The sequence below is a fragment of the Copadichromis virginalis genome, linkage group LG14 (assembly GCF_057382275.1).
Source record: "Copadichromis virginalis isolate Kocher_CV1m ecotype Utaka linkage group LG14, C_Virginalis_male_GT1.1, whole genome shotgun sequence".
NCBI lineage: Eukaryota > Metazoa > Chordata > Actinopteri > Cichliformes > Cichlidae > Copadichromis > Copadichromis virginalis.
Genome location: NC_140631.1, coordinates 17,080,852 through 17,108,459, shown reverse-complemented (window position 1 = coordinate 17,108,459; position 27,608 = coordinate 17,080,852). Strand labels below are relative to the sequence as shown.

General features: G+C 40.9%; 2 protein-coding genes across 3 annotated transcripts; one reads left to right on the top strand and one right to left on the bottom strand.

The window, feature by feature from the left end:
• Nucleotides 1-412: 412 nt before the first annotated feature.
• On the bottom strand, nt 413-18,589 carry serpini1 (serpin peptidase inhibitor, clade I (neuroserpin), member 1). 2 transcript variants are annotated; one of them, XM_085429608.1, is made up of 9 exons: nt 18,545-18,589; nt 17,848-18,043; nt 5,438-5,668; nt 4,865-5,059; nt 2,637-2,841; nt 2,376-2,473; nt 1,604-1,690; nt 1,414-1,503; nt 413-1,284 (listed from the first exon to the last, which is right to left on the bottom strand). In XM_085429608.1, exons 1-9 carry the CDS (start codon nt 18,563-18,565, stop codon nt 1,208-1,210), a joined length of 1,200 nt encoding a protein of 399 aa, XP_085285734.1. In that variant the 5' UTR covers nt 18,566-18,589; the 3' UTR covers nt 413-1,207. The 2 variants fall into 2 exon arrangements, with proteins under 2 accessions (XP_085285734.1, XP_085285735.1); XM_085429609.1 differs by lacking the exon at nt 18,545-18,589 and adding an exon at nt 6,723-7,011 and having other exon boundaries at nt 17,848-17,987.
• Nucleotides 18,303-27,608, top strand: pdcd10a (programmed cell death 10a). The gene is made up of 8 exons (XM_085429610.1): nt 18,303-18,991; nt 20,571-20,764; nt 24,079-24,132; nt 24,337-24,454; nt 25,091-25,217; nt 25,977-26,055; nt 26,167-26,249; nt 26,685-27,608. Exons 2-8 carry the CDS (start codon nt 20,675-20,677, stop codon nt 26,830-26,832), a joined length of 699 nt encoding a protein of 232 aa, XP_085285736.1. The 5' UTR covers nt 18,303-18,991; nt 20,571-20,674; the 3' UTR covers nt 26,833-27,608.

Genomic DNA, 27,608 nt, shown 5'->3' with positions numbered 1-27,608 from the left:
ACTCCAAGTAATTTTATTACACCTTGAGTAAAAATGGACAATTGAATAATAGAGAAATCAATTATGCACATCAATTTAATAAATATCAAATAAGAATATATAGAATAAGCCACTCCAAGGTAACAAGGGGAAACTGTTTGTTTTTCCACAAAATTACCAAGAAAATAGACAGTACTTAAAATTATTGATGCAGTCCTTAAAATGACTCCTTAAATTTACTTACAGTATTATTATTTAAACCTTTAAAAAAAGCATGTTAATATATTTACATTTCATTTTAAAATTAAAATGGACTAAAATTCCATTTAATTACAGGGAAATTACACCCTTAGTTGCATGATGTATTATAAAGTGGTACCTACCTTTAAAAAAAAACAAGACAGCAAACAACCTCTACACACAAAGAAAGTGGTACATTTTGATGGGAACACATTCATGTTTTTATTGAATAAAATACTCAATACAGCTGGTGTTACTGTTTCTCCCTGTATGTACATCCAAAGCAGTGCAGCAGATCTTGTTCAGCGCACCTGCATGCTCCAGTCACTCTCTAAAGCAACCGCTTTAGCAAGCTTTAAGACGCCCAGCTGGGTCTTAATCAACCACTCTGATGTGATAAGGCATATTAGTTCATTAGCAGTGTAGCCATGTGCCTACAGTGTAAAAATGTCTCAATACTGTCTGGAACAGATATATTACTAAGATTTATCATATAAGGACAAAGTGTTTGCACATGTTTATTCTGCAATAAATATTGAGCATATATATGTATATAGAACACAATGTCAAATGTACAGGGATGTAAGTTAAAGTAAATATTTCCAAAGAGGAAGGGTTTTGTGCATTTTGTGGGCATGAGTGTGAGTGAGTATTAAGCTGCTGAACTTAAAAGGGTTGTGCACGAATTACATCCCAGGTGTACTTCCAGCTCACATACATACAAACCCTACTTTACTAGAGAATATTTACAGCTTCCTCTTTCTGCACGTCTCTATCCAGGAATTTAAAGCTCCCAGTATCAAAACACAGCCACGTAACGTGTCAAATGTCATGTTTCAATATATAATATATCATATAATATTCAGCTTATAGATCTATTTTTTTTCCATAAAGAGTATAAAACACAGCTGAAGATGGTGACACAAGATAGGTAGCATTTATGACGTCAGGATCTGATTGGCTGAGACTGTGTGACCTCATGTCACAGTTACATGGAGTCAAAGTCATGGTCGTTGGGATCGATGATCTCAGGAGTCATGACTCTGCCCATGAAGAGGATGGACCCTGGAGGAAGACAAAAACAAAAACGTATCCCTTATATGTACCAGCTTACTTAAAATATGTATTTTGTAGGTGATGCATAGACGCACAAACCACAGATTACTCGTATTTTCCACACAGAGATTAACGCACCTGTTCTCCTGTTTCTGATAATGAAGAAGAATGGGTGATCAGCCATGACCTGTGGGTACAGGACCAGAGTCCTGGTCAGGGCAATCATTCCTAAGACACGGGGAAATAAAAAAAAAAAAAAACATCAACATTTATACACAACAAAATGCCATGCATTTAGTCATGTGTGGACTAAAACACAAAAATATACCTGAACCAACAGCTCCCTCTGCCCCCTCCTCTGTCACCTCCAGGTAGGCCTTCTGCACCGCTTTCCCAATGTACAGATCCTCAACATCTGGATAATGTACACAGAAAAAACACAGCACATCGCCTTTTCTTTATAAGATGTATGCATATCTATGCTGAGGTCTAGAATATATCCTGTTACTGACTGAATCAGGATTGCAAGCCAAACATATGGGTCACATCAAGTCACAAGCATTGGTTAGAAACTATTCTTTAGCCAATGATTGCTTTTTAACATTGCCCCCAGTTATCTACCAGCCTGTCTGAACAGAGCGTGTCCTCTGAGTAGATATTTGGCTGAGGAAGTGTTAGCAAGTGCAAGATGTGCCCGAATTCAGTACTGCCTACTCTGTTTCACTATACATCACCAACTCCACCTGATAAGAACAAGCGGTCTTGAGCTAGATTGATAATCCTGAGGGAAACTGACATTATAAAGTTGTTTCAAATATTAAGTAGTTATCAATTTAGCTGAATATTACTTATGTGTCCACGTTATTTACCCTGACATATTTATGTCCCTATTTCTTTGCCTCTGTGGATCTACCTGTCTCACTCTGTGCATCTATTTTTAACAGATGACGTGACAGCTCTGACCTGCCCACTCAGTGCCAGTTACCTTGGTTACCTTGGAAAGTACTGAAGGCTATTTCACTGCTCCCCAGAAGAACAAGTATTAAATGTTACATACTGAAGCGTTTTAGAAGTTTATGCGCTTCATTTTTATGCCTCACCTGTCATGGCAGAGAGATCAGCATTGTTGGTGAAGATGTTCTTTATTCCCAGTTCCTGCAGAGTGTCCTTCAGATCGATCTTCTGCTCCACCTTAAACCTGAACAGGTGAGGTTTGACTTAGAGTTGAGTTTGGGATTCAAAAAGGGGACTATATAATGTAAATGGTCTAAAGGCGCAAAGGTGACAGATGAAGCTAGCGAAACATACCACAACATAAGTGAGAGGTGGTGAGTGGACTTGCACATATATAAAAGTCTCACCTCGGTAGGTAGACTTCCACCTTCTGTCGTTTGACATTGTTAGCCCACTCCTCCAGCAGCGGCGCTTTAATGATGGGCTCCAGGGAGGCCAGAGGTACTTCCTGCCGAGGAAGAACGATCATCATGGACGTGTCCTCTCCCTCGTAGGGCATTTCCAACACCTGGTACACACCGCCGGCCTCCTGTGAGCCGTCACTGAATTCGCCTGATAGGGAGGAAACATACAAATCTGTGGGTATTGATGGATATATGAAAAAAGCTTGCACGCTCATATTGTATGTGCTGGTGGCCCCCTGTAATGGGTTTGTGAAGTTCACTGAGGAGGAACATTTACAAATGGAAGCACGCTGAGGCGCAATGATTGGCTGTATTGATTACAGAGTGCGTGTGGTCATTTCCCCCAATGCTTTAATTAAAAACCACTGATGCTTAACTTCAAAGGCTTTGCTTACACTTTGTGTGAAAATGGATTACATCCATTGTATACTGTATGTAGTCGCCTAGTACTAACAGCACCCTGTTGAAAGCCCAAGAAAAATTCAGTTATGCAGTGAAAGTGAGTGTGTTTGACTATGTCTTTCAGTTAAATGCCCCCCCCCCGCCGCACAAATATGATCATGACTTTCTGCAGGTGGAAATTAAACCAAGTAAGCCTGTAAAGTATAGCGGTAAAAAACAATAGTGAAACAAAAACACCTCAGTTTATATCAATAAAGATGTGTAGCTGCATAGCAGAGACCACCCTCACTAACTTCTAATGCACACCCAGTCATTTTGTTTTATAAGGCTGAAATATGACAGAAATTGGCTTCAGGGGTAATTCCTAGTAGGCTTTTAAGGGGTAAAGAGTTCAATCTGAACATGCTGCTTAGATTTTGGAGTATAAGATAAAGTCTATGAAGAATTTGATCCCATTCTTTGCACACAAATCTTCTTTTGAAGCTGCTTTAAAGGGGAAAATTACAACAAAAAGACTGAACACCCTTCATTAAGTGAGCATTCTTGCTGTTAGGGAAGCAGCCACGCAGCAGATAATGTGGCCTCCCGAAACATTTTACTTAACCAATATGATTTCGCTTCATAATGCACAATCACACTCTGTGGATCGTGCTGCAGAAAGCAACCATTTCCCTAAGGACCTGTCCTTGTTTTGCAGCTCTCAAATACGCCATATCCACACCCATTCACACATGCACAAATTTCCTTGATCCTGTGTATGTGAGCATGTGTGAATGTAGGTGTGCGCGAGCATCCTCGCTGCAGTCGTACACAGACGGGACCAAAATAACTGAAATGCACCAGCGTTTGCAGCAGAGCCATAAGACTGTGATGCGACTGTTTTTGGCAGTACGGCACATTAAGAAGGATGCGGAAGAAACAGACGAGAGTCAGTCACATGTAACAGCACAGCAGACAAACTGCAGGGTTCTGTGCAGTATTGCATCTCCCAGCAAAACAGAAATTTACCGTGTACAGTACATCTAAGCTCTGGAACTTAAAGACAGCATAGATCCAGAGAATAAACCAATGGCACCTACGTCGATTTAGTTACATAATAACTAAACTGTAACATCACAACTTGGTTACAAAAAAATTACTACTGCATTGTGCAAAACAGTGTGCATGTTGCAACTTAATGACAAAGACTTAATAACAGAAGTCAAAAAGTCTAATCAGATTTCTGCAGATCATTACATTTAAGCAAAAAAAAAAAAAAAAAAAAAAAAGGAATATAAAAGTTTGGGTTACTTTAATGGTATTAGAACTAGACACAGATAAAACATCCTCCAGAGGCTAACAGAAAAGAAAAAAGGACATATGCTGAACAACAAAAAAAAAAAGAAAAGAAATCAACACACTTAAAAAGAAAACAAAGCAAAAGCCTCCCTTTATTTGTACCTTCAAAACTAATATAGTAGCGCACAGCTTAGCACAGACTGTGACAATTAAGTGCTGATATTTCTGACACGAAAAGCTTTCAAAACCTCCACTAAGTTGAAAAGACATACCAGCGGTGTCTGTGCGAGTGAACAGAATTTTAACCAAGCTGAAAATAGGAGCCTATTTCAGGGAATAACACTCGACATGACATATGAATATTTTACAACAAAGATTAACATTTTACATAACCTCAGGAAATATGAGCTGAAAATCAAGGCCTGCGGAGAAAATGCCACGAGTACAAATCTAAAACTGCAAACACACACACATACACTGTTCTTTCCTACCATAGTAGAAGTCTCCCTGCTGGTACATCATGAGTGTCTGGACTTCAGAGCCGTCATCTCTGCTGAAGGAAAAGGTCCTGGTGTTCTCCGGCCTGAACTGGTTTTTCCAGGAGCCTCTGAAATAAACTGCGTTCACCAGGGTCAGACGGGTCACGCTGCTGAAGTCATCGGCTGAGAGCAGAGCCCGGATTTTACCTGGAGGGAGCGATTTGTACGCTTTGTTTAAAACACCTTGGTTTCCATTAGCGCTAAGATAGCCCCCTACTGAGGTGGTTTTTAGCATGTGGATGCAATTACACAAAAACCAAGGTGTTGCAACTGCTTTGACAATGTACCATGTCAGCAGCTCATAATCGGATTGTTGTTGTCTGAAGAAGAAGGTGCACGCATACACCATGCTCTTGGTTAGCAACGTGCATGGAGGCTACTACCATTGCTGTATGTTTAAATCCATTACTCCAGACTCCTAAACATCAGGCAGATTTTAACAGAGGATAGCTGTATATCTATCAGTATGCATTCATTCAGTCTCTTTAACAGCATCCCCACTTTTTCCCTCTCTCTGTAACTTACTGTCGGTGTGATTCTCCACCCATTTGTTGATCTGCTCAGCCACGGCAGACGATTCGCTGAAGTCAACCGTTTCCACGTCAGCTCGGAAGTACTTCTTCATCAAATGCAGAAACTCTGGGTTAAAGGTGACATCTTCCTGCAAAAACAGGCTGTTGGCAAATCGGATCACATAGTGGCTGTCATCATCCAACAGGGCCGCTGTCAGGTTCTGGAGCAAGGAGAACTCGACACCTGGAGAACAAAAGGACAGACACACGTTCTTACTTTAGACATTATTTAAAAGCTTTGAGCATCACATGTGCTGTTATACAAGATCATTTGAAAAAATACATATTCTAAAAATCCAAGATTTTTTAAAATTTGTCCGACCCATAGAGGGCAGTTTTCCTCTTTGCACCAGTCCATCTTAAAAACGCTTCATCACAGAGAAAATGGAGGCATTTTAAAAATCTTTTTACCAACAACGGTTCCTGTGAGTTACACTACAAAACCTTATTTATTTTAAATGCGATGTCTGAAGGTCCACAGATCATAGCCTATCAATATCACTTCATCTCTTGTGTCCAGGTCCTCTGAATCTTTTAATTCTATTATGTACTATAACGAATAAAACCCCCAAATTATTTTATCTTATTTTGACAAATTTTCTCCTTAAATTATTGATCCAATCTTTCCGGTGAACCTCTCCCCATCCCCCACCCAGGGGAGGCTATGACTCAGTCGGTGGAGCGGGTCGTCCACTATTTGGAGGGTCAGTGGTTTGATCCATGCCTTCTCCAGCAACGCGATAGATTAGCGACCTGTCCAGGGTGTACCCCGCCTCTCGCCCTATGACAGGTGGGACAGGCTCCAGCCTTCCCCTGTGACCCTGAATTGGATAAGCGGAAGAAAATGGATGGATGGACGGGAAGACACTGAACCCAGAGTTACCTCCGATCCATCCATCAGAGTGTAAATGAATGTTAGTCAACGCATAAATGGTTGACTGAGGCTTGTAGTAAGAGCTTTGAGTGGTAACATAGAGTAAAAAAACAACTTCAGCTTATAAATAATATTCTATTCTATAATATATTATTTTTGCACCATAGCAATAGATATACAATACAATATATAACTGTTTCAATCGTTCATGTGTATAAAGGTGTATAAGAGAAGGAGAGCCCCTGAATCCTACTCCTCTTGTGTAAAGAAATACATTTGCATTTGTTGTGTCAAAGACTCATCTCCACTCACTTACTCCTGACCTTGACGTGTGTGTGAACTGCTGCTTATAAACACGTTTCACCTGGCAGCAGATGGCTGAATCCGACAGCCTGTCGTATCTCCTCTAGTGAAGCCCCCCTGGCTCCCAGCTCCACCATGCCCAGGGCCACGGCCACGCTCAGCGGGGAGAAAATGATGTTGTCTTGACCCCCTGCTGCCTGCAGCCTTTGGTACAGTCTGACCGAGAACTCTGATGTAGTGTCCTCTGGAATGTCAGCCGCACGGCAACCGTAGCCCGGCAACAGGATGGAGAGGAGGAGGAGCGGGGACAAAACGTCCAGGATCAACATCGCAGCACAGACCACAGAGGGCTGAGTGAAAGAGGGCGGGTATGCAGTGGATTGAAAGAAAAAGAAAGATGAGAAATTTATTATGAAGATTGAGAGAACGGTGGGATAAGAGGAGCAAGGTAGAAGGAAAAAAGAAGGAGAGGTAATTAAGTTGAACAATATGTTTGAAATATAGATGGAGAGAGCCAAAGATATATGGAAGGATGGAAAAAAGGAGGATGCAGACATATAGATGAGAGAAAATTATTAGGAATAAGAAATGTGGTCAAAAGTAGAGTTTAGATGGGACAGAGAGGCAAAGGTAGAGACAACAACACGCAGGAGAGATAATGTGATAAAGCAAAAAAGATTACTGAGCGGGGGAGATGAAGGACAAGAGGATTTTTGGAAGAGACAGACAGAGATGAAAGACACAGTAGAGATGTAGGATGATGAATAGGACGAGAGAGAGTTAGAAAACATCTGTCAATCAACCAGTCTGCCCATTTTAATTTTACAGGGGAATAAAAAAAAATACATGTATACAAATACTCACTGTGCCAAATTCCCTCCTCCTTAAATCACAGTAAAGTACTGTCAGCTAGACATCGCATGCACTGTAATCTACAAAAACACTTCCTTACTCGAGAAAAATGTTTTATACTATGATGTTACTGTAACATTCAGTGTAACAGTCAGAGCTGAGGTGCTACAGGAAGTTTATACCTGCTTCTAAATTAAATCGACCAAAAGCAGTAGGACTCTTGCAAAGGTAATGTATCATTATCCTAAGATGTACAGTAGATATCATGATGTTCAGTGTTACATGGTAGCAGAAGTCATCCGAGAAATGGAAAAATACTGTTAAAATGTATGAAAAAGAACAAAAGAGGCCATGACACATACAGTACATGTGTGAAGCTGACTACAGCGAGTACTGCTATTCAGAGCACATCCGCTAAATGAACTTCTAAATATTTCATGGCCATTCTTATCATCTTGAGTAAAATCAGCTTCTTTCCTTTAAAACATGCTTTGCTCTGTGCGTTTTGAAGGTTTCTGATGTGAACGGGCAATTTTCTTTCCGTTTGTGGAGAGTAAGTGACTTGGAAAAAGGCCTTTACCTTCCCCTCATCCTCCATCCTTCCCCTTATCTTGCCATGCCAACAGTTCTGGCCCTCTTTTCCCCTCTTGCTCTTATCCATATTTAATCCTGTCCTCACCACTCCTTTCCTCTCTCCCTCTCTCTTTACATCCCCAGATTGATGGGGAGTATGCGCGCACACACACACACACAAACTGTGGCGCTCTTGTTGCCAAGCAACATTGTTTTTTGCTGGCCAAACAGAAAAAAAAAATCGAGTGATCATTTCCATAAACATGGAGGAAGTTATCAGGTGCAGGGCGCGTGAGATAGAGAGCATTTGTTTTGCTGTTTGTCTCTCTGTTGTGCTGTTACTATTATAGGTTGTATAAAGGGTTCAATTAGCAGCCCGGCTGGAATCTGCTGGCTGCACGTGCGAGATGGCAGGTGTTGGTGGTGACAATGTACCTGAGTGTCAACAGCATAAACAATGGGCAGCAGCCAGAAAATTAGTGCCCCACTCTGCTGCATCCTGTTCTTTCCTCTGCTCTGCTCTGGCATGTGGCAAACAATCTACCTTCCTGAAATGAACCGGTCCAGCCCTGCTACACTGTTATATGCACTTTACTGTATCTGCTGCATGCTTCATGTACCACAGTCCTCCACTGTGATCCAACAGCTACCTGATCACAGTGGATCAACATGTTCCTGTAATACTATTTCTTTTACTCACAATCTGACGGTAAAAACAGCTCACAGAGGGGGGAAAAGGAAAAAAGAGTAACTTTTCTTTGGTTTAGAAAAATAAAAAGAACACAAGCGTTCTTTTAAAAGATTTAAACCATCAAAAGAAGAAAGAGGCAGAGAAGAGAGTGAGTTTCACAGAAAAGGAAAATCAGAGAGTACTGAAAGACTTAAATAATGGAAATAAATGAACAAAAATCGCTAGCCTCAACCTTCAAGTAACACCCCAGATTAAACCAGTACAGTTGAACGTGCCTGCTTATATTTTACACCGTACTGTTGCTCTCATTCCTGTTGCAAATTGCACACCACCACATGTCACTTCCTTCTCAGGTGACAGTCGAGAACTTGTCTTGTACTCTGGCATTGCAGGGACCATGAAGCCTGGTGGATTTGCATCCATCAGTCTGAGCAAATGGAAATTTATTTGACTTTCCAATTTTCCTTCACACGCAGTCACCTCCAGAATCCCTTGTCACTTACACTTTGCTCTCCATGTAACCAAGTAATACACTCAGAGGAGACTTTATTAGGTACACCTGTTCAGCCAATCACATGGCAGCAACTCAATGCATTTAGGCATGCAGACACAATATTAATTGGTTAGGTGTTTGCAGTTTTAGTATACAATCTGATTGCCTTGATCATATTTAAAATATCACAGTTGCCAGCTGAGAGTCAATGAATTAACCATTAGCTGACCCTAAAAAGACACTGCTGATTGCCTGTGTAACCAAAGCCTAATACAGCTCATTATAGTGTCCCAACGCTCCCAAACCTATTAAAAACCCATCAACGAGCCACACAATCATATCCAGTAACATGCTGCTTCACTAAAGTCAACATGGACACTGTTGTTTACTTATTTTGTCTCAATACCACACACACTGTCACCCTAGAGCAAGAAACACATATTAGTCCACAGCTAAAAATAGTCCCCAGCCGATTCACAATTTACTCCTATTTAAGCAACCTTTGCCCAGCGGGTTTGAAGAATGTGACTTTTTGCTTTTTGTTTTACATTTTCAGTTAAAACGAATGTGCTCCAGGCCGACATGCACACTGACAGGCTGTTGGTTTGTGTGCTTTCATTGGATTTGGTGACAGTGACTCTACCATTATCCTTTAATGTTTTCATTCATTATGGTCAACAAATGCAGAGTGAAAACACCAAAATGTGAAAAGAAATAAATGCATTAAACTAGCTGTATATAAACGGTGGGTACGGCCTTGAACATCAACTTCAAATAGACTTAAAAAAAAAAAAAAAAAGATTAAATGACTCCTTGAAGGCTCGACGCTGATGTATTTGTTAATTACACCATTCGTTACATGCACACCTCTTCTCAGATATCATGCTGTAAGTCTGACACTACAGAGAGCAGAGAAGTCCAGAGAAAGTATAAGGGGCCGAGGGAAAGGAGGGGGCGGCTGGCACAGATGTAAGTGGAGATAATGTTCCTGACCTTCTGAGCTGTGGGAGCTGAACTTTCCTCAGACAGTCAGCCTTGTTTTCTGTAAGGAAAGATCCAGCCATGCAGTAAAGTCGGGGAAAGCAGTGTAGAGTGCAATTGTGCGCGCACCTCATTGTGTGTGTGTCTGCATACAAGTGTGCATGTGTGAGTGGATAATAACACCATGGGTGGCTGGCTTTTTACTTGTAACATCGACACCATTCTGACCTTTTTCGGCTGAGGATCCCACACTCTTCCATTTTAACCACTGACGACTATGAGACCAACTTCGGCGCTGATCTTCTCAAGTGGGTCTCCCAGCATGCCACCCAGGTAATCCAGGAAAGACAACACCCAGCTACACATAATGTCCTCTCGTGACTGAAAGAACCTAATATGTCAGAAAATCCTTTATGGTTTAAGTTGCAAGACTTTAATCCTGATAACTGAATTAATTCTGTGCAATTAAACTCTGTGGCCTTTAAAGGCAGCCTTTAATCTCTCAGTGTAATCCTAATTCTCAGACAAAACAGATCGGCAGTTGACATTTCCACAATTAAAGCATGACGTCACCCAAAATCACAGCACGTAGGTTAATCCTTACTGCCATTTAAACCCAACACCTTGAGGTGGCACGCTTCGGAGACCGGAGGAATTTATTAAACATGAACATCCTCATTCACTGTTCAAATCCACACACACACACACGTTTCCACATGCAATTCCAAGACAAGGTTTCTACGGCAACTACAAGTGATGGACATTTTTCATTTTGCCAGGAGACAAGTCCTCAGATTTTTTTTCCCTCTACCCTCTCTTTCTCCTTCTGTTTAGGCAGATATACATTTTATGAATCTGTTCAGCAATTTCGGTCTTCACTAACCTCGTCTCTTTGCAAGAACTCTGCGCACCAGTTACAGTTCTGTCACGTAAAACTGTTTGGTACAAACACACACACACACACGCACGCACGCACACACGCACTGACTGCAGCTGGTTATTTTGCAAAAACAAGGAAAACTTCTGCTGTTTTTCTCCACTTTTCCCTGGAAACAAGGAGCTGCAGCAAAGTCCTCCAACTGTGCCTCCTGCTTAGGCACGCTTCAAATCTCAGCACTCTACTTCACTTTGGCTCCAAGTACACTCCAAACTGCTGAAGCTTTGACAAGTTCTGTGAAAATGCTAACAACCCGTTTCATCAAGGCCTATTCCTTGGGGGGGGACTGCAGAGAATGATGTCTATGATCATCTGTGGCCCAGAAAAACCTTGAATTTCTGCAACGGATGATCTGTTTAGACTGGCAGGGGCGATCTGGTGTGATTTGGGGCGATCGTGGCTCAAGAGTTGGGAGTTTGCCTTGTAATCGGAAGGTTGCCGGTTCGAGCCCCGGCTTGGACAGTCTCGGTCGTTGTGTCCTTGGGCGAGACACTTCACCCGTTGCCTACTGGTGGTGGTCAGTGGGCCCGGTGGCGCCAGTGTCCGGCAGCCTCGCCTCTGTCAGTGCGCCCCAGTGTGGCTGTGGTTACAATGTAGCTTGCCATCACCAGTGTGTGAATGTGTGTGTGAATGGGTGGATGACTGGTTGTGTAAAGCACTTTGGGGTCCTTAGGGACTAGTAAAAGCGCTATACAAATACAGGCCATTTACCATTTCACCATGAATATGTTTAGCTTATAAAGGCCTTTGCAGTATGGAGATAATGGCGTCTGATTATCATTCATGAATTTAAACTTTTCCCTAGAGGTGCCATAGAAGCTGCAGTTTACATGGATTTGAATTAAGCCAGATGCCAAAAGAAGCATGCATGCCCGCATTAAAAACAATTACACTTCCATAGAACGGGCATCATTAATCTTAAACCGCTCGTGTCTCTGTGAGCGTCTATTTTGCCAGCTTAATGAGTACCTGTTGCTCAACCGCTCATGTGAAGAATCCCAAGGACAAGGAAATATTTACATAGGGAGGGCTGCAATAAAGCCCACTGCTGGTGGAGCCCATTGCAGTCAAAGAGCACTAAACTCCTGTGGTGAGGGAAGAGACTTCCATTACAGCGCACAATAAATTTCATCCAATTCATCAATCAAACTGTCTGGTCTGCTCACGCCCCCTGCTCCCATCTAACCAAGCAGCTAACTGCAGCTAAATGGCTGCAAAGATGTTATCTAAAGAAGCCCTTTCAGGGACCCAACCCTTCAAACCACAATCATCTTCCTTGCAAAAGTACATGCTCACCTCTGTTTACTTAAAATGAATGCAGCAGAAAATGTTAAAGCACTCACAAAAGAATAATGTGCAATGGATGAAACAAAACAGCAAAAATTTTATATGATGGGAGTTATTTAATATTCAAAGGAATGATAACACAAAAAGCTGCTACAATTTAATGACTCAGACTTCTTTTATCACCAGGTGGTATACATTAGTGGCAACATGATGCTAAAATGGGGTAAAGTAAAAGACAGTGACACGAACCAAATCACAAAAATCCCAGCTAACGTGCACAATATTTTAAATTAGTTAGGATTTAGCTCAAATTAACAGGAACACTAAAATCCAAATAGCAGCTCGGTTCTATTCTGTGCAATTCTTTCGTTTAGCTTTTGAAAGGGAGTGAAAAAAAAAAAAATCATCTTCTCTCCAACAACTTTGGGATTAACTCGTTTATAGCTTTTAATTTGGAAAGGGGCCATTTTAATGAATTAAGTTTTAATCGAGCGTGAAATGTGTTACAGATTGTTATTCTTTCTGTAACTAAGAAGTGAACAGAAGATTTGTGCTGTATTACACAGGGATACAGAGGAGAGGAAAACTCTGTTTCCACAGGCTCAGGACTGATTACCTAAATCTGTCTGCTGCTTTTATAGCATTATTATTAGTGAAGGATGGGTTATGTATGATTGAGAGTGCAAGCCACAATGATGACACAGCAGTCGGTGCTGTAGCAACACCTTATTAGTCACTGTTATTTAGTAACTGTTAAACAAAGCTGATTGCACCTACTTATGCTTAAGTTTGGTTAAGCACCACTCTAATTCTGGCCCTGCAGTTCACAACCAGTCCCGTGGTACTTTTGTTTGCCATGTGATTGAATGTAGCCTGTGCATGGCTAATGTCAGAACATTAGCTTATCCAGTGCCTTGTTAGTAATGACACACTGTGCTATTGAAGCTGCCTGGAGTCCCAAGATGCTCACTGCACACTCCACAGAGGGCAAACAGAGGTTAACAACTCTTTATTAATCCCTGCTAACAGAGACATCCAGAGGGAGAAGCACATACACAGACACACACAGACACACACTCACAGAGAGGTACAAGGACTGTTTTTTGGTAGAAAATTAGCAAAAGAGGAGAAGACACAAATAAAAACAGACAGACAAATATGATTGTGGCAGGAGGTGTACTGAGGAGCTGCATGGAGGTAGCTTAGCAGCACTGACTCTGAGCCAGTCATATCTCACGGCCCCCTGCACGGCATGGCAAGATGGTTGACTGCTCCCCACGCTCTGTCCTGGCACACCAAACAGTGTCTCTTTTTCTTCGTCCATATCAGGAAACACACACACACACACACACACCCCACCCCCACCCCCCTCTGGTGCTGTGGGAGCACATTTAGAAGGTTTGAGTTGTAATTGGATCGGCCTTTATTTGGGGTCAGCGGTAAAAGTGAAAAGACTGGAGGCTTTTTCAAATGGTCTACAGCATAGGAAAGGTCACTATCAACTAGTCCTGTGGGGGAAGCGTACACATACAGTCACGTTCGTAAGTGTTTGGACAACGACACGATTTTTGTGCAGCTTTGGGACTGTGCATTGCTACAGTGTATTTTAAATAAAACGTTCAGGATGTAAGTGAAGGTCAGACTTTCAACAAAAATACTCTATTAGCTGTTTATGGATTACAGCCGTTCTTATCCACCGTCGCCGATTTTCAGGGAGTCCAAAGTAAATTGGACAATTTCCTGACAAGCAGTTTCATGGTTAGGTGAGGCGTGCTCCCTAATTATTTTATTACAAATTAAGAAAATGAGAAATCTAGAGTTGATTCAATAGCATTTGGTAGCTTTTCAGTGGAATATTAAATATAATAAACAATGAATGCACTGAGCAGCTCAGCAGCATTAAAAGGTCTGAAAGACCACAGAAGACAACTATGATGACAGATTTATTTCTATGGTTAGGTTAAGCATCTTCACAACATCTAACCAAGTCAAGAACATTCTTGAAGAGGTCGGACTGTCACTGTCAAAGTCTACAATCAAGAGACTCCTTTAAGAATGTAAATACAGAGTTTACAACAACCTGCAAACCTCTGGTTACACTGAAGAACAAGAGGGCCAGACTGGACTTTACCAGAAAATATCTGAAACAGCCTACACAGCTCTGGAGATTATTCTTTGGACAGATGAAACCGAGATGAACTTGTACCAGAATGATGAGAAGAGAATGGTATGGAGAAGGAAGGAAATGCATATTATCTGTCAAACAACGCAATGTTATGACATGGGTCTATATGGCTTCCAGTGGAGCTGGGCAGCTATTGTTTATTGATGAGGTGACGCTATACTCTCTGCTCAGATTCAGCTAAATGCTGCAAAACTGATTGGACAGCGCTTCACAATATAAATTGATAATGATCCAAAGCAAAAGCAGTCCAGGGGTTTTTTTTAAGGCAGTGAAACTGGATATTCTTCAATGGTCAGGTCAGGCACAACAGTGCAGCTTTTAGTTACTGAAGGCGGTACAGGCCTGGCATCTCAAGGGAAACTGAAGCATTTGATGACTGCAAGGGATTTTTACAATTATATTAGTTTGTCTTATTATCATCTTGTAATCTCTGGAAAAAAAAAAGTCGAAATTTCAACACATTTAATGCAACTTAAAAAAAAAAATGCTTTGAAAGTCTGCACTTTAATCCCATATTGATGGCTTGATTTACAAAACAAGGCAAAACTACAAAAAAAACATGCGTCGTTGTCCAAATACTTACAGACCTAGCAGTGCCCGTATATCTGGGGTGGTAACAGAGATAAGAAAAAAGAGACAAGGCAGGTGATCCTCAATAAAAAGCTGTGACGAGGCTGCCGAGAGGCAGAGTGATAATGAAGGTTTCGAAACTGTTAGCTTGCAGGTGTAAACATTTAGGGAATAAATTAAACTGATTTTGAGTTAAAGTCTTCTGACTACAGATGTAAAAAAAAAAAAGAAAAGAAGCTGGGCAATGCGAAAAGCTTGTTTTTTTTTTTTTTTGTTTTTTTTTTCCAGAGGAGACACATGATAGCAGGAAATGCACAGGTGCATTCATGACGGCTGCATTCAAGCCAGGTGAGGTCATGCATCCTGTGTCTACACTTAGTACCTGCTGAACAGCTAGTGGTGCAAAAGCAGCAGTCTACTTTGTGAGTAGTATGTGTTTTGCATATAGATTGGGTTATCAAATGACTGTCACCATTTTATTTTCCTCCTCAGATAGATCTTCTACTTGCACTCATCCTCTCTCCTCTACACTTTGCATCACAAATCAATCAACAGATCAGTTCCAGGGTACAAGTGTATAAACACAGGTACGTATTACACTTGTTAAATGAAACAAAATAATTTTTTAAAAACCCTTTAATTGTATGCAATACTCACACTTGCAGATAAACACACAATTTTTAAACCGTTTACAAATTTTTAAAAGCATACCTCAGTATTTTAGGTAGCTTTAGGTGTTAAGATCCTCTATGTTTTCAATGCTTTCCAACATGGATGCATTTAATTTGGGATGCCAGCTTTTGGCAGCTTTGCTACCTAAATCTAAGATGAGCTATTTCCGTTGTTTTGACGTCTTCCCCTCACCTGACCGCTTTCTCTTGGAATATTTCTGCTCCCTCATCCTCAGATCTGTCCAAATATAAGCTAAATATCCTGTGTATTTGCTGCCGCTGAGCACACTCGGGACAAACCTGCGGCTTGAAAGCGTATATGCAGGTAGCGTGCTTCGGTTTGTGAGTTTATTTTACGCAGAACAAAAAAGGCAGAAGAAAGACCACACAAGTGCACTGCATGCACAGTGTGCTCAGTAACTGTGGGGCGAAGACACGTACTGCAGAACACAGATGTTAAACTTCTTCTTATGGTTCACACGGCAGCACATAGCAAGCTTGGTCCCAGCTTGAGGAAACAGAGTATCTTACTTACTGCTCCTTATTCTCGCAGCCACACGTGTAGCTGACAGATGCACGTCAGCAGTCCTGCACACATACAGATTTGTAAGGTTCTTGTTAGCATTCGCACACACAAGCAATCACAGCTCGGCGTGCTGTGCCGTTCAAACCCAGGCACTTACTTTTCCCTCCTCTCTCATTTTGTTTCGCTAGGACGATTTGAAAGACATTTAATTATTGAAATGCAATTAATGCAGTACTCTGTGGGAAAAGAGAGAACACACACGCACACACACATGTATGCTAGCGCTGAAACCGTAGGCAGGCACAGGGGGGCAAACAGCAGGCTATCAGCGGGGATTAACCAGTGATTCAAATCCATATGGGATTAATACATTGAGATGATGACCTAAAAGGATACTCTGTTTTCCTGTTTCCCTAAATGAGGATTTAGAAAAGTCACTGTTTTAGTGGCAGAGATAAGCAGATGTGAGAGGTGGATTGAGAGAATGAGACATGAGAGAGGAACGCTGAAATATTTATTGCGGACTTTTGCTTTGCTACTCACATAAATGCCACATAGAATAGGTGATATCATGAGAAAAATAACCAAAAAAAAAAATAAAATCATAAATGTTTTAGTGCAATCTAATCATACTGCAATAATTCCATCTTTTACTGCAATGTTTGACCAGATTTTTCCGTCTTTCTTTTGTCCACTGCTATTTAACATAAATAAAACAGACAGTAGGTATACATTTGACTTATCGATGGCCATCAAAGCCATCATGTACACACACATTCATATACAGAGATCTGCATTAAAGGAATAACAAGTGGTGTGTATGTGTGTTACTGTGGGGTAGGGATAAGGCAGGACCAAGCTACTACAATCTGCCTCGTTATTTCACACACATTCACTCAATGCGCCTTTGCCTATATTTCAAGGACAAGAGCCCCAACACATCGACTGAAGCTGATTTCAGTTCAAAAACAAAAAACAAAAAACAAACAAACAAACAAAAAAAACCATACAAGAACTACAACAATTTAACCATGCACCACCGATGAAAATTAAATAGCCCTGGGTAGTGGACACACGGGTAACGGCTTTAATCAGTGTGGGCTTGGGAAAAAATACGTTTGGCTCCAATGTGCGTCTCCACCCGCCCCCCCTATTAAAAGCCCACACATGTTGATTACAGCAATCATAATCCTTTTACACTCGTCCATAAAATGCCCCATTACACCTACTCATTCCTGACAGCTTAATAAACAGAAATTCCAGTGGAAAAACTCAGAAATATCACATTCTTCTGTTATCGTGCAAAAGCTGAGCACTTACGGTTTTCTTATCTCAATATGGTTCACATAAATCAGCACCGGCGTTGTGACTGAACCATAGATATGTATTTATATGTATTATTGCCAGAAACGGTTCTTACCGATAAAGGGCGTACGGTTGGTTGGGATGGAAGGATGAATAAGTGCGGTCTCTCTCTTTGCTGCTCTCCTCCGCAGCTCACTGTTTCTTCGTTTGCCGCAGACCCCGCCCACTCCACGCCGATTGGTCCAATGAGCGTTGATCAAAGAGTTTAGGCGTGAGGTGAAATAGTAACTGTCTCCAGCTTCCTTGTATGTCTGTGAATCCGTAAAGCTTCAAGTTACTCTCATTCCAAACATATTTTTTGACCATTCTGACGACAGCCTCTTGATTATTTTATGAAATAGCAAAGATGTATCACATCTCTCTCTCTCTCTGTTTTGTTTCTTTGTTTGTAAAAGCTAACCTCCAGCTTAATAATGGTCCTGGAGGTTAGCGGTTAGCACAGTTTCCCTAGCAAACAACGTTCTGCAGTAACGCACAATGCTAATAATTGTTAACAGCCGCATCCTGTCAGTATTAACGTACCTTTAATTAAGCCTGGTATTTCTGCGCAACTGACGATATTTTAGCTTTTTGGCAGCGAACTCTCTTGACCGTCGTGAAAACCGTTAATTTTGTTCTTCTGATAGCTAGCTACCTTATCATTCGTGTCATGTTAATTGTAGACACAAATCTTAACTGTAGACGCATATACACATTCATATCAATATTATATTATGTTTTCTTAAACATGGTTAAAATGTGTGCGCTCATACCGCAGATAATATTCGTCTCATACTCGACTTAAGGGTTAAAAATCCATTACCTGGGAATTGAAGTCTATTTCGGTGTCCCCGGCAATAACGAAACATTGAGGGCGTCCATAGAAAGAACTACAAACAGCCTGGAGCGACGCCAACGGGCAGCTCCCAACACCGCCCAACCTGGCTCTCGTCTGCACTTTTATTAGACAATAAAACTTCCTGAACGAGACGTAACCCAAAACAAGACGGGAAGATAACTCAACAACACGTCCCCGCCTTCATTCAGCTTTATTTAGTCGCACTTCATAAGGAGGCAACTGGAGTGCTAACAGAACAGATTGAATCACCTGCTCTCGAAGCTGCTGTTCTAACGTTAGTTCGTTACCTATAGACGTGATTTGCTGTTTTCCGGTCAACGGTCCGCCGCTTCTCTCATCACTGGCAGCCATCTTTTATCAGGTAAGGCTGGTACCGAAAGTTTGAGCTCTTTGGATTTTATTTTTAATGTAGTTTGGCGTGCCTGCTAACCACCACATAAACTGGTAAAAGACCTGTGATGGAGCTGAGAAGCAGGGCAACCTCAAATATAGTGACTACTACAGCGAGGTCGGTACCCTTTCAGAAAAGGGCAAAATAAGGGAGTTCAAAACAAACAAAAAAAATTATAATACTTTGATTTATAAATGTCAATAGTGAGTTATGACCGTAACCTTTTCAGAGCAATACGCCTCTCTTTGATCCAAGGGTCATTTCACAGAGAACTCTAAAAAAAACAAACCACCCCGGTGGTTTTAAACGGCCCCAGATATTCATGCTGCTCTGAACACTTTTTTGTTATTCTCCCCCCTTTTTTATTTCCAGGAAGAGCTACATTAGTCTATGCAAATGACTCAGAAGGGGCTGTAATAACCTTTTGTCCTGGCATACACTGAATGATTGGTCTGCATTCCATATATCTGTGCCAAATGCTACCATTACCTCTCTGTCTTGGCCTGCACTAAGATTTGCCACACCTTAGTCATTTATGGTTCAGGGAAGTAACAGAGTCTGCAGTGTTACCTTTTTTGGCACATGTAATTGTATATGACGTATCCCTTATAACTAGAAACCAGTGCAATCCTTCCTGTAACCATGGCTGTTGTAAACACTGATTAAACCTCCGTTTAAAATCCTTATCAGATATAATAATGTCACACTGGACCTGTTTACAGTTTTACTCTCTATGCACGAGAGAGTGCCAAAGGGCAGAACCAAGCATCTGATAAACCTAAGAGCACTCTCAGTTATGGCAGAAAGTCACAGGGTGACGACTTGTCTCGCTCTTGTTTCATTCACCCGTGTGAATAGTGAGCTCGTATAAAAAGGCCTTATTTAATTAGGGATTTGTTGTACGAATGGAGATTGTCACATAGAGCCAATGTAGGTGAGCAAAAACTGGTCCTGTGAATTCCTGTGTCACCAACAGTAAAAGAGACAGAATACAGGCCTGCAAAAGAGGATGTGCTGGATCTTCCTCTTGTTATTATTTATGACTAACCTGGTCTGGGGGGGAAAACAAGCTTAAAAACCAATACCAAGGTCGTATATTTATCACACCGCCTTGCTTTATTGCGGCAGTCATTTTCAGAAGAGCGTGGTTTTCTGGTACAGGTGTGACTCGTGCCTGTTTTGTCGGCATTGCACCCAGTGGAGCAGTAAAGCACAGTCTTTTAAGTGGTGTGGCTGTTATGGAATGATCATATCTGTGACTGAAAGACTTTCTTGGAAGAAGTAAACATGGGGTTTGATCTTGTTTAATTGCACAAAAATTTATAGAATTAGAGTGCTCCAGTTGAAATTTTGTGGAACCAGTTCTCTACCTCCTCACTACAATAGAGACATGTTTAAACAGGATAAATTTAGCCTGGTTGTAAACATGGATCATTTTATTTATTTATCTAGTTTTTTTTTTTTTTTTTAATCCCTTACACAGTTGTTTTTGTCAACTACCATCCATCTTTCCCTGCTTGTTCTCCCATCGTGCTCTTTTCTTCTTTAGATCCTTGTCTGCTCCCATTCTGTCAGTCTTCATGACTGATTGAATGCAGTGAAACCGGCATCAGTGGACGAGTGCACGCACAGGGGTCCATCGATTGGTCAAGGATGACCATGGGAGACATGAAGAATGATGCAGCTGCTGCCTCGCTGGCTCCGATGGCTCTCTACACCGTGATGTTTCCTGTTTTTAAGGAGGTAAAGAATAAAAAAAAAAAAAAAAAAAAAAAAAAAAAGAGAGTTTGTGACCTTAGAAGAAAATTGGAATGAGACTTTCGGTAAATAGTCAGTTCAAGCTGGGGTTGTATTTAACTGTGGAAAGGCTTTTGTGTGAGGTTGCAGAGTTGATGGTGTAGCCGAATAGAAATACGGAAACAGTAGTGTTAACAAGAACAAGTGGTGGAGAATGAGCGGTAATGAGGAGTGAGCAGGCTGCTACTATTCATGTTGTTCAGCTGATGGTAAATCTGAGTGACTGTCAGTATCTCTGAAGGGTTTTTTTTATCCATGTGAAGCATCTCTGTGTATCACACCTGCACGATTACAGGTTACACTTTTCCATTGTCTTTTTTTCTTTTCTTTTGTTATCATTAAAGACCCAGAAAAGGAGTTGAAAACAGTTTTTAAAATGGGGAATTTATCTGTTTCCCAACAGCCATTTTGTCTTGATATTCACTCACCAGATAATTCATCAGATACACTTTGACACAAAGAATTAAGGCAGTTCTGAAGACATAGATTCAACAAGATCATGGAAACACCCATAAGGGGAATCTCCCATTGCAGCACCTCCCGAAGGTGTTCTATTTGATTAACTTCTATTTCTTGTGGAGGCCATTCAAGTACAGAGAACTTATGGTCATGTTCAAGTAACATGGTGTGCTATCCTGGTGGAAGTAACTATCAGAAGATGGGTACACTGTGGTTACAAAGAGATGGACCTGGGCACCAACAATACTCAGGTAGGCTGTAGGCTGTGGGGTTTAAACAATGTTAGTTGGGACATGGAGACAAACTTTTTTGGTTGTATACCGCAGAACTGGTCTAAAAATGATACATGTCTGTTAAGAGCTTTAATTGTTGCAAGTAAGAAAGGTATAACTAAGAAAGGGTCCTTGCAAGATATACCGACCTTGTCATTATGGTAGAGATTTATAGGATGGAGGAGGTAACAGCTTATGTCAGTGACAGAGTGTGTTGGTTCCGTTTGTGTTGGGATAAGTGGGTCCTATATGCCAATACTCATAAGCCGGATCTTCTCCTCAAAGCTTGAAACCACCAACCTAGCTAATTGGTCACTCCCGACTGTTTTTTGTTGTTGTTGTTGTTGTTGTTGTTTTTTTCTTTTTCTCTTTTTCTTTTTCTTTCATTTTGTTTTTCCCTTGTAAATTGTGTTAATTAATGCCTGTAATCACCTTCGTGAAGTAATAGTTTAGAAATAAAGAATAAAAAAAAACAAAAAAACAATGTTAGTTGGTACCAAGGGTGCTAATATCCACCAGCCTGAACTGTTGATACAGGGGAGGGTGGATCCATGCTTTCATGTTGTTCTGACCCTACCATCCAAATGTGGTAGCAGAAATTGAGACTCATCAAAGCAGGCAACATTTTTTCTCCAATCTGATGTTGACCAGTTTTGTGTGAACTGGAGCCTCAGTTTCCTGTTCTTAGCTGACAGGAGTAGTACCCAGTGTGGTCTTCTGCTGTGTAGCACATCTGCTTCAAGGTTTGTTGTTTTGCTCTTCTGCACACCTTTTAATAAGTGCTTATGAGTTATTGTTGAGTTCCCTTTAGCTCAAAGCAATCTGGTCAGTGTCCTCTGACACAAACAAGGCAGTTTTTGCCCAGAAACTGCCACTCACTGGATATGTCTTATTTCTTTCTTTTTTTGGCGTGGGAGCTGGGGAGGGGGGGGAATTTTCTGTAAACCTTAGAGATGGTTGTTTGGGAAAATGTCAGTAGATCAGCAGTTTCTGAAATACTTAGACCGCCTTTTCTGGGAACAATTATCATGCTATAGTCAAAGTCTCCTAAATTACCTTTCTTTCCTCATTCTGATGCTCAGTTTGAACTTCAGCAAGTCATCTTGGCCAAGTCTTCATGTCTCAATGCAATGAGTTGCTGTTATGTGATTGGCTGATTAGACACTTGCATTATCGAGCAGTTTAATGAGAGTATCTAATAAAGTGGCTGGTAAGCGTTTAAGGTCGTTTAATGAAGGTTCTGTTTTGTTTAAGGCAAGGTCAGTAACACCTGTATTTACCTGCACCTTTAAGCTAGCTCAAAATTAATGCTGTCCATCCCACGGACTTTTCTCAAATCTCGTGGTGATAGATCCTTCTCTGTGGCAGGTCCCAGACTTTGGAATAGTCTCCCCCTAATTATTAAATCTGCACAAACACAATTTAAATCATTACTAAAGACACATTTTTATGCCCTGGCTTTTAACACACTATGACCCAAGCATTATTGTCTTATTTGAAATAGTTTTAGTTATTGTTTTAATTCTTTTATTGTCCTATTATTGTTTTATAATGTTATTATTGTATTACATTGTTGCTTTTTAATGCCATTTTTATATTGTTAAGCACTTTGTGCAGCATCGACTGTTTGAAATGTGCTATATAAATAAACTTGACCTTGACCTTAAGCCCAAAAAGGCTGCTTTTGTTTGCAAAAAATAATCAAACATATTAAATAAAATCTTTCAGCTCTTTACATTATTTTTCAGTCGTTGAACTGAAAAAAAAGCAGTCAAAAGCCCCAATATCAGCTAATAGCTATGTTTCACTGATATATTGGTGCGCTGCTGTTTTTTATTTGCCCATTATCATGTCTTTCATTTATGTCTTTTGTTATTTAGCATTTGCTTGTGGACTTCTGAGTATTAAGGGGAGGAATTTGTGGTAAATAAAGAGGAATTAAAACAATGTACATGTAAACATAACAAAAATTTAAAACCCATTTTGTTTTTTGGGGTTTTTTAAAAAAAAAAATTATTATTATTATTATTTTTTAAGCAAATTACTGGGTAACACAAACCTACTCGGCAGTTATCCCCTGGCTTAAATTGGTTTCTGCAACTTGCTAATTTCAGCTTTTGTCACTCCTGATTGCTCTCATTGTTTTTCTGCTGTGCTTTCAAGGTGTTATTGTTTACAGTATGAAATTATCTTATTGAAAAACTATCGATTTCACGGTGCGCAAACCAACAAGCAGCGATCTGGAGCTGAAGAAGCAAAGACCTGCCTAATGCCAAAATATCAGCTCAGAGAAACTGAATGTACTTCGATTCTTTCGAGGTTAACAATAGAATCCAATTCAGTCCACACGGATTTTCACATCTCAGCATCACGGTGTCCTCTTTTAACACGGTGGGATCCTTAGCTTTCATGTACTTTTTACAGAATTACATTTCAGCACAGACAAAAGGCCATGGTAAGAGCTAAGCTGTGTGAGTGTTAGTTTTACCGCTGGCTTATTCTTGTGTGTTTGTGTATTACAACTTGCAGTTGGAGAAGATCAATTTATCAGCAGCGCAGACCTTGAGAACAGCTTTTATAAAGGTAAAGTTTTCTCTTAAAGTTTGTTTGCTTGCATTTCATGGACAAAACTGCCATCCTTCTTGTATCGACTCTGCCTGTACCCTTCACTTTGTAAATCCTCTTTACAGCAGCTTAGTGATTTATAACTTTGATTATAGTTTTATTTTGGCAAAACACCAAGGGTGACTGTGAGTCCTCAGCAGCTGCATGTTTGTGTGTCTCAAGGCAGAGAAGGAGACCCCGGGCCTTACCCAGGACGTTGTTGTCAAAATATTGGAAAAGAAGAAGTTAAAAATTAACTATAACGAGTCTCTGCTTCGCATGGCTGGAGATGATATGCAGGGTAGGTTTGGTTTCTTTTATTTGGTGTTTTTTTTTTTTTTTTTTTTTTTTTGTACTCTGCTGTAGACCAGACTGTGCACTTAAAGATGAAAGCTGTGGGAATACCAACTTGGTTTTTCTTTGGTTTCTGTGACGGCCCAGTCCTGTGCTGCTGCAGCACAGATATCCACTGGGGGGAGCTGTTTCCACACAAATCAACCCCTCTGTCTGCTTTCAGTTGTTCCCTTGTTTCTGTCTGTAATTGAATTCCTTGTGCCGAGTGTACAGTGATTGATGGTAGTAATGAATTCACTCTCTCTCTCACACACACACACACACACACACACACACACTCTGGATGAATTTTAAATGTACCTCCTGCATGGCACATCCCAAGTTCTACCTTAATCCGGCTTTTCACTTAACAAACTCAACACGTTACTGTCCCTAACATGTGTGTGTTTTTGTGTGTGTGTGAGTGCACACGCATGTACACATACTCCTGATGCTGTGTTCATTTTTCACACTTGCACTGTAGACATAGGTTTTTAACACGTCACCAATATTAATTTCATGAGTTCTGCCGACTGCTGACGTGCCCATTGCTGCGAGGAGTTTGAGCTCTGTCTTTTGTTCTCTTCCTCTCGGTGTTTTTCAGAGTTGATGATTGACAGGAAAGAGCCAGAGTTCCAGGAGCTGAACGAGAGGGCCCGAGCTCTGAAACACATCCTAAGCACCCTGCCTGATGAGATCAATGACCGAATGGGCTTGCTACATACCATCAAGTAAGACAGCTGTGTGTGTGAATGTGCACGTGTGTTGCAGTGTGACGTAAATCAGGTTCACTACTACGTGCAAAATTTCGATCAGATTAAGTGATTAAAGTAGCAGAAAGCAAGCCCTTTTGACTTACAACATCTCGATGGTTGATTAAAAGTGAAAGAGTTGGCTTTTAGTAACTGTTCTCCAATTAATATTTCATTATATGCACTAAGACGCTGCCTGGCATTACATAGCTCTCATTTCTTTTATTCCAACTGGCCAACCGGAGCATGTCTTTGTTTCTAAGCCGTAAGATTCCTTTCAAAGGTTGAGCAGTGTGCACAGCAGTGATGGCGAAACTATTAACGTCCCTGTCCGCCGCGCTGCACGCACGCTATAGAGAGAAAGTGAGAGATGTTTCATCTTCTTGGCCCACTTTGCCATTATTTTGATGGAATTCAATACTCTTAGTGAGTCAGTGCTTAAGTTACTTACCCAGCGGAGGGCTTAGAAATAAAATCAATTCAAAGGGAATGCTAAGAAATTAAAGTTATGAAACGGCAGATTTCAAGTGCATGCGAGGGGAGAGGGAGAGAGAAAGAGAGTTGAAGGTGAGAGCGTGTTTGTGAGAACAGGGGGAAGAAAGGGGAGACAACGAGCTGGATCAAAGGACTGTAGTTTCAGGGTATCAGTGCCTGATAAAAACAGACAGATTTGAAGATTTCTCTATATTTTTTTTTTTTTCTTTCTAACATGGACTCACTTGTGCGTGTCATCCGCAGAGATGTTGCCAGTGCCATCAAGGAGCTGCTAAACACTGTTAATACTGTCTTAAGGAAATACCAACATCAGAACAGACGGGTAAGTGGATACATTAGTAAGTTTAAGAAAAAAAAAAAAAGTGCCTGTGCACACAAACACAGTTGCTGTGAAATAAGTGGAGCTGAAAGGCTGTCTGTATTTATTGGTTAGGTAGTGGAACAGCAGAAGAAAGAGTTTGTGAAATACTCCAAGAGCTTCAGTGACACTCTCAAAACCTACTTCAAAGATGGAAAGTAAGACACTGTTTCTAGTGTATTTTTTACCCCTTTTCTTTTTTTTTTTCTCCATCACATCTTCAACCTTTTCTCATTCGTGTCTGCACACATAGCCACCAACGCATTCACTAGTCGTACACACCCACCCACGCCTGCACGCCTTGCCTGTTTGCATAGACGCTCACGCGCACACCCACTGTCACCCATGTAAATGGTGGTTGTTTGATCACAGGCCCGCTACCATCAAATCCACCAATGCTGAATAATTCCCTTGACCCACTTCCTGTGGATCCATCCTGGCTTGTGTTCTCTGAAGCCTGACATTCTCTATTCCAGCCAGATCAAAGTGTTCCCCGGATCAATCCTAATATTGTTGCCACGCTTTTCGGGGTTTTTTTTCTCCCCGTGTGAGTGACACGTGTGTCCTTGTCTTTCTGTTCCGGTTGTTTCCAGAGCAGTAAATGTGTTTGTCAGCGCCAACCAGCTCACCCACCAAATCAACATGATAATGCGGGCCTTCAAGACTGGCGGCCCAGCGGCGGCGGCCCGAGAAGACGCGAAGAACAGACGCGCGCAGACACAGGAGAAGCGTTTTCATTAGAGGACAGGCGAAACAAGGCTTTTTATTTGTAAAGGTGTTTTATTATTTTTTTTGGGGGGGGCTGTATAATTTATAATTCTGTGGCTCTGAGGGGAGATCAGGTAGTTTCGAGTTTCAAAGCACGTCAGGCTGACAGTAATTGCTGGGGATTTTTTTTACTCTTTAATGTTGTTCTTTTATCAGATTCTTAAGTCAATATTTTCTACGCTCCCCTCTGCATTTTCCACTCTGTTCAGATCATGTCAGTGTTTCCCTTGTCCTTAAAAGTTTGGCAATTGCATATAAGTCCTTAAAAGTTATCATTTTGGCAATTACTAATATCCAGCCAATACGGTTTGTAGTCATTTGTAATTTGATTGATTTGCCAAAGACCAAGATGCCATCTTTAAATGTTTTGTTTTTTGTTATTTTGTTCTGACCAAAAGCCCACTGATTCTAACCCTTTTTCTTTAGCTCCCCATAGGTATTATCTATATGTGCCATGTGTATATACATGTATACTTAACTGGACTTCTCTCGCTGTCTTGTATTTTAATGTTTCCAGCTAGAGCGTTACTGCTCCAAAGCTGCAGATTTCAATTCATTTCAAATGAGTGACGACTTAACCTTCACATGTTTACGCAGATGTCTCTGATTATGAACATATTGTCTCTTTGTCACCTTCTGTTCAACTCCTACTCTGTAGTTTTCATGACGTTTTCAAGGCCAGTGAAAATAAAATGAAGGGACCTGAACTTCTTTGAGAACTCTTAAAGAAGTCATGACGAGTTAAACCA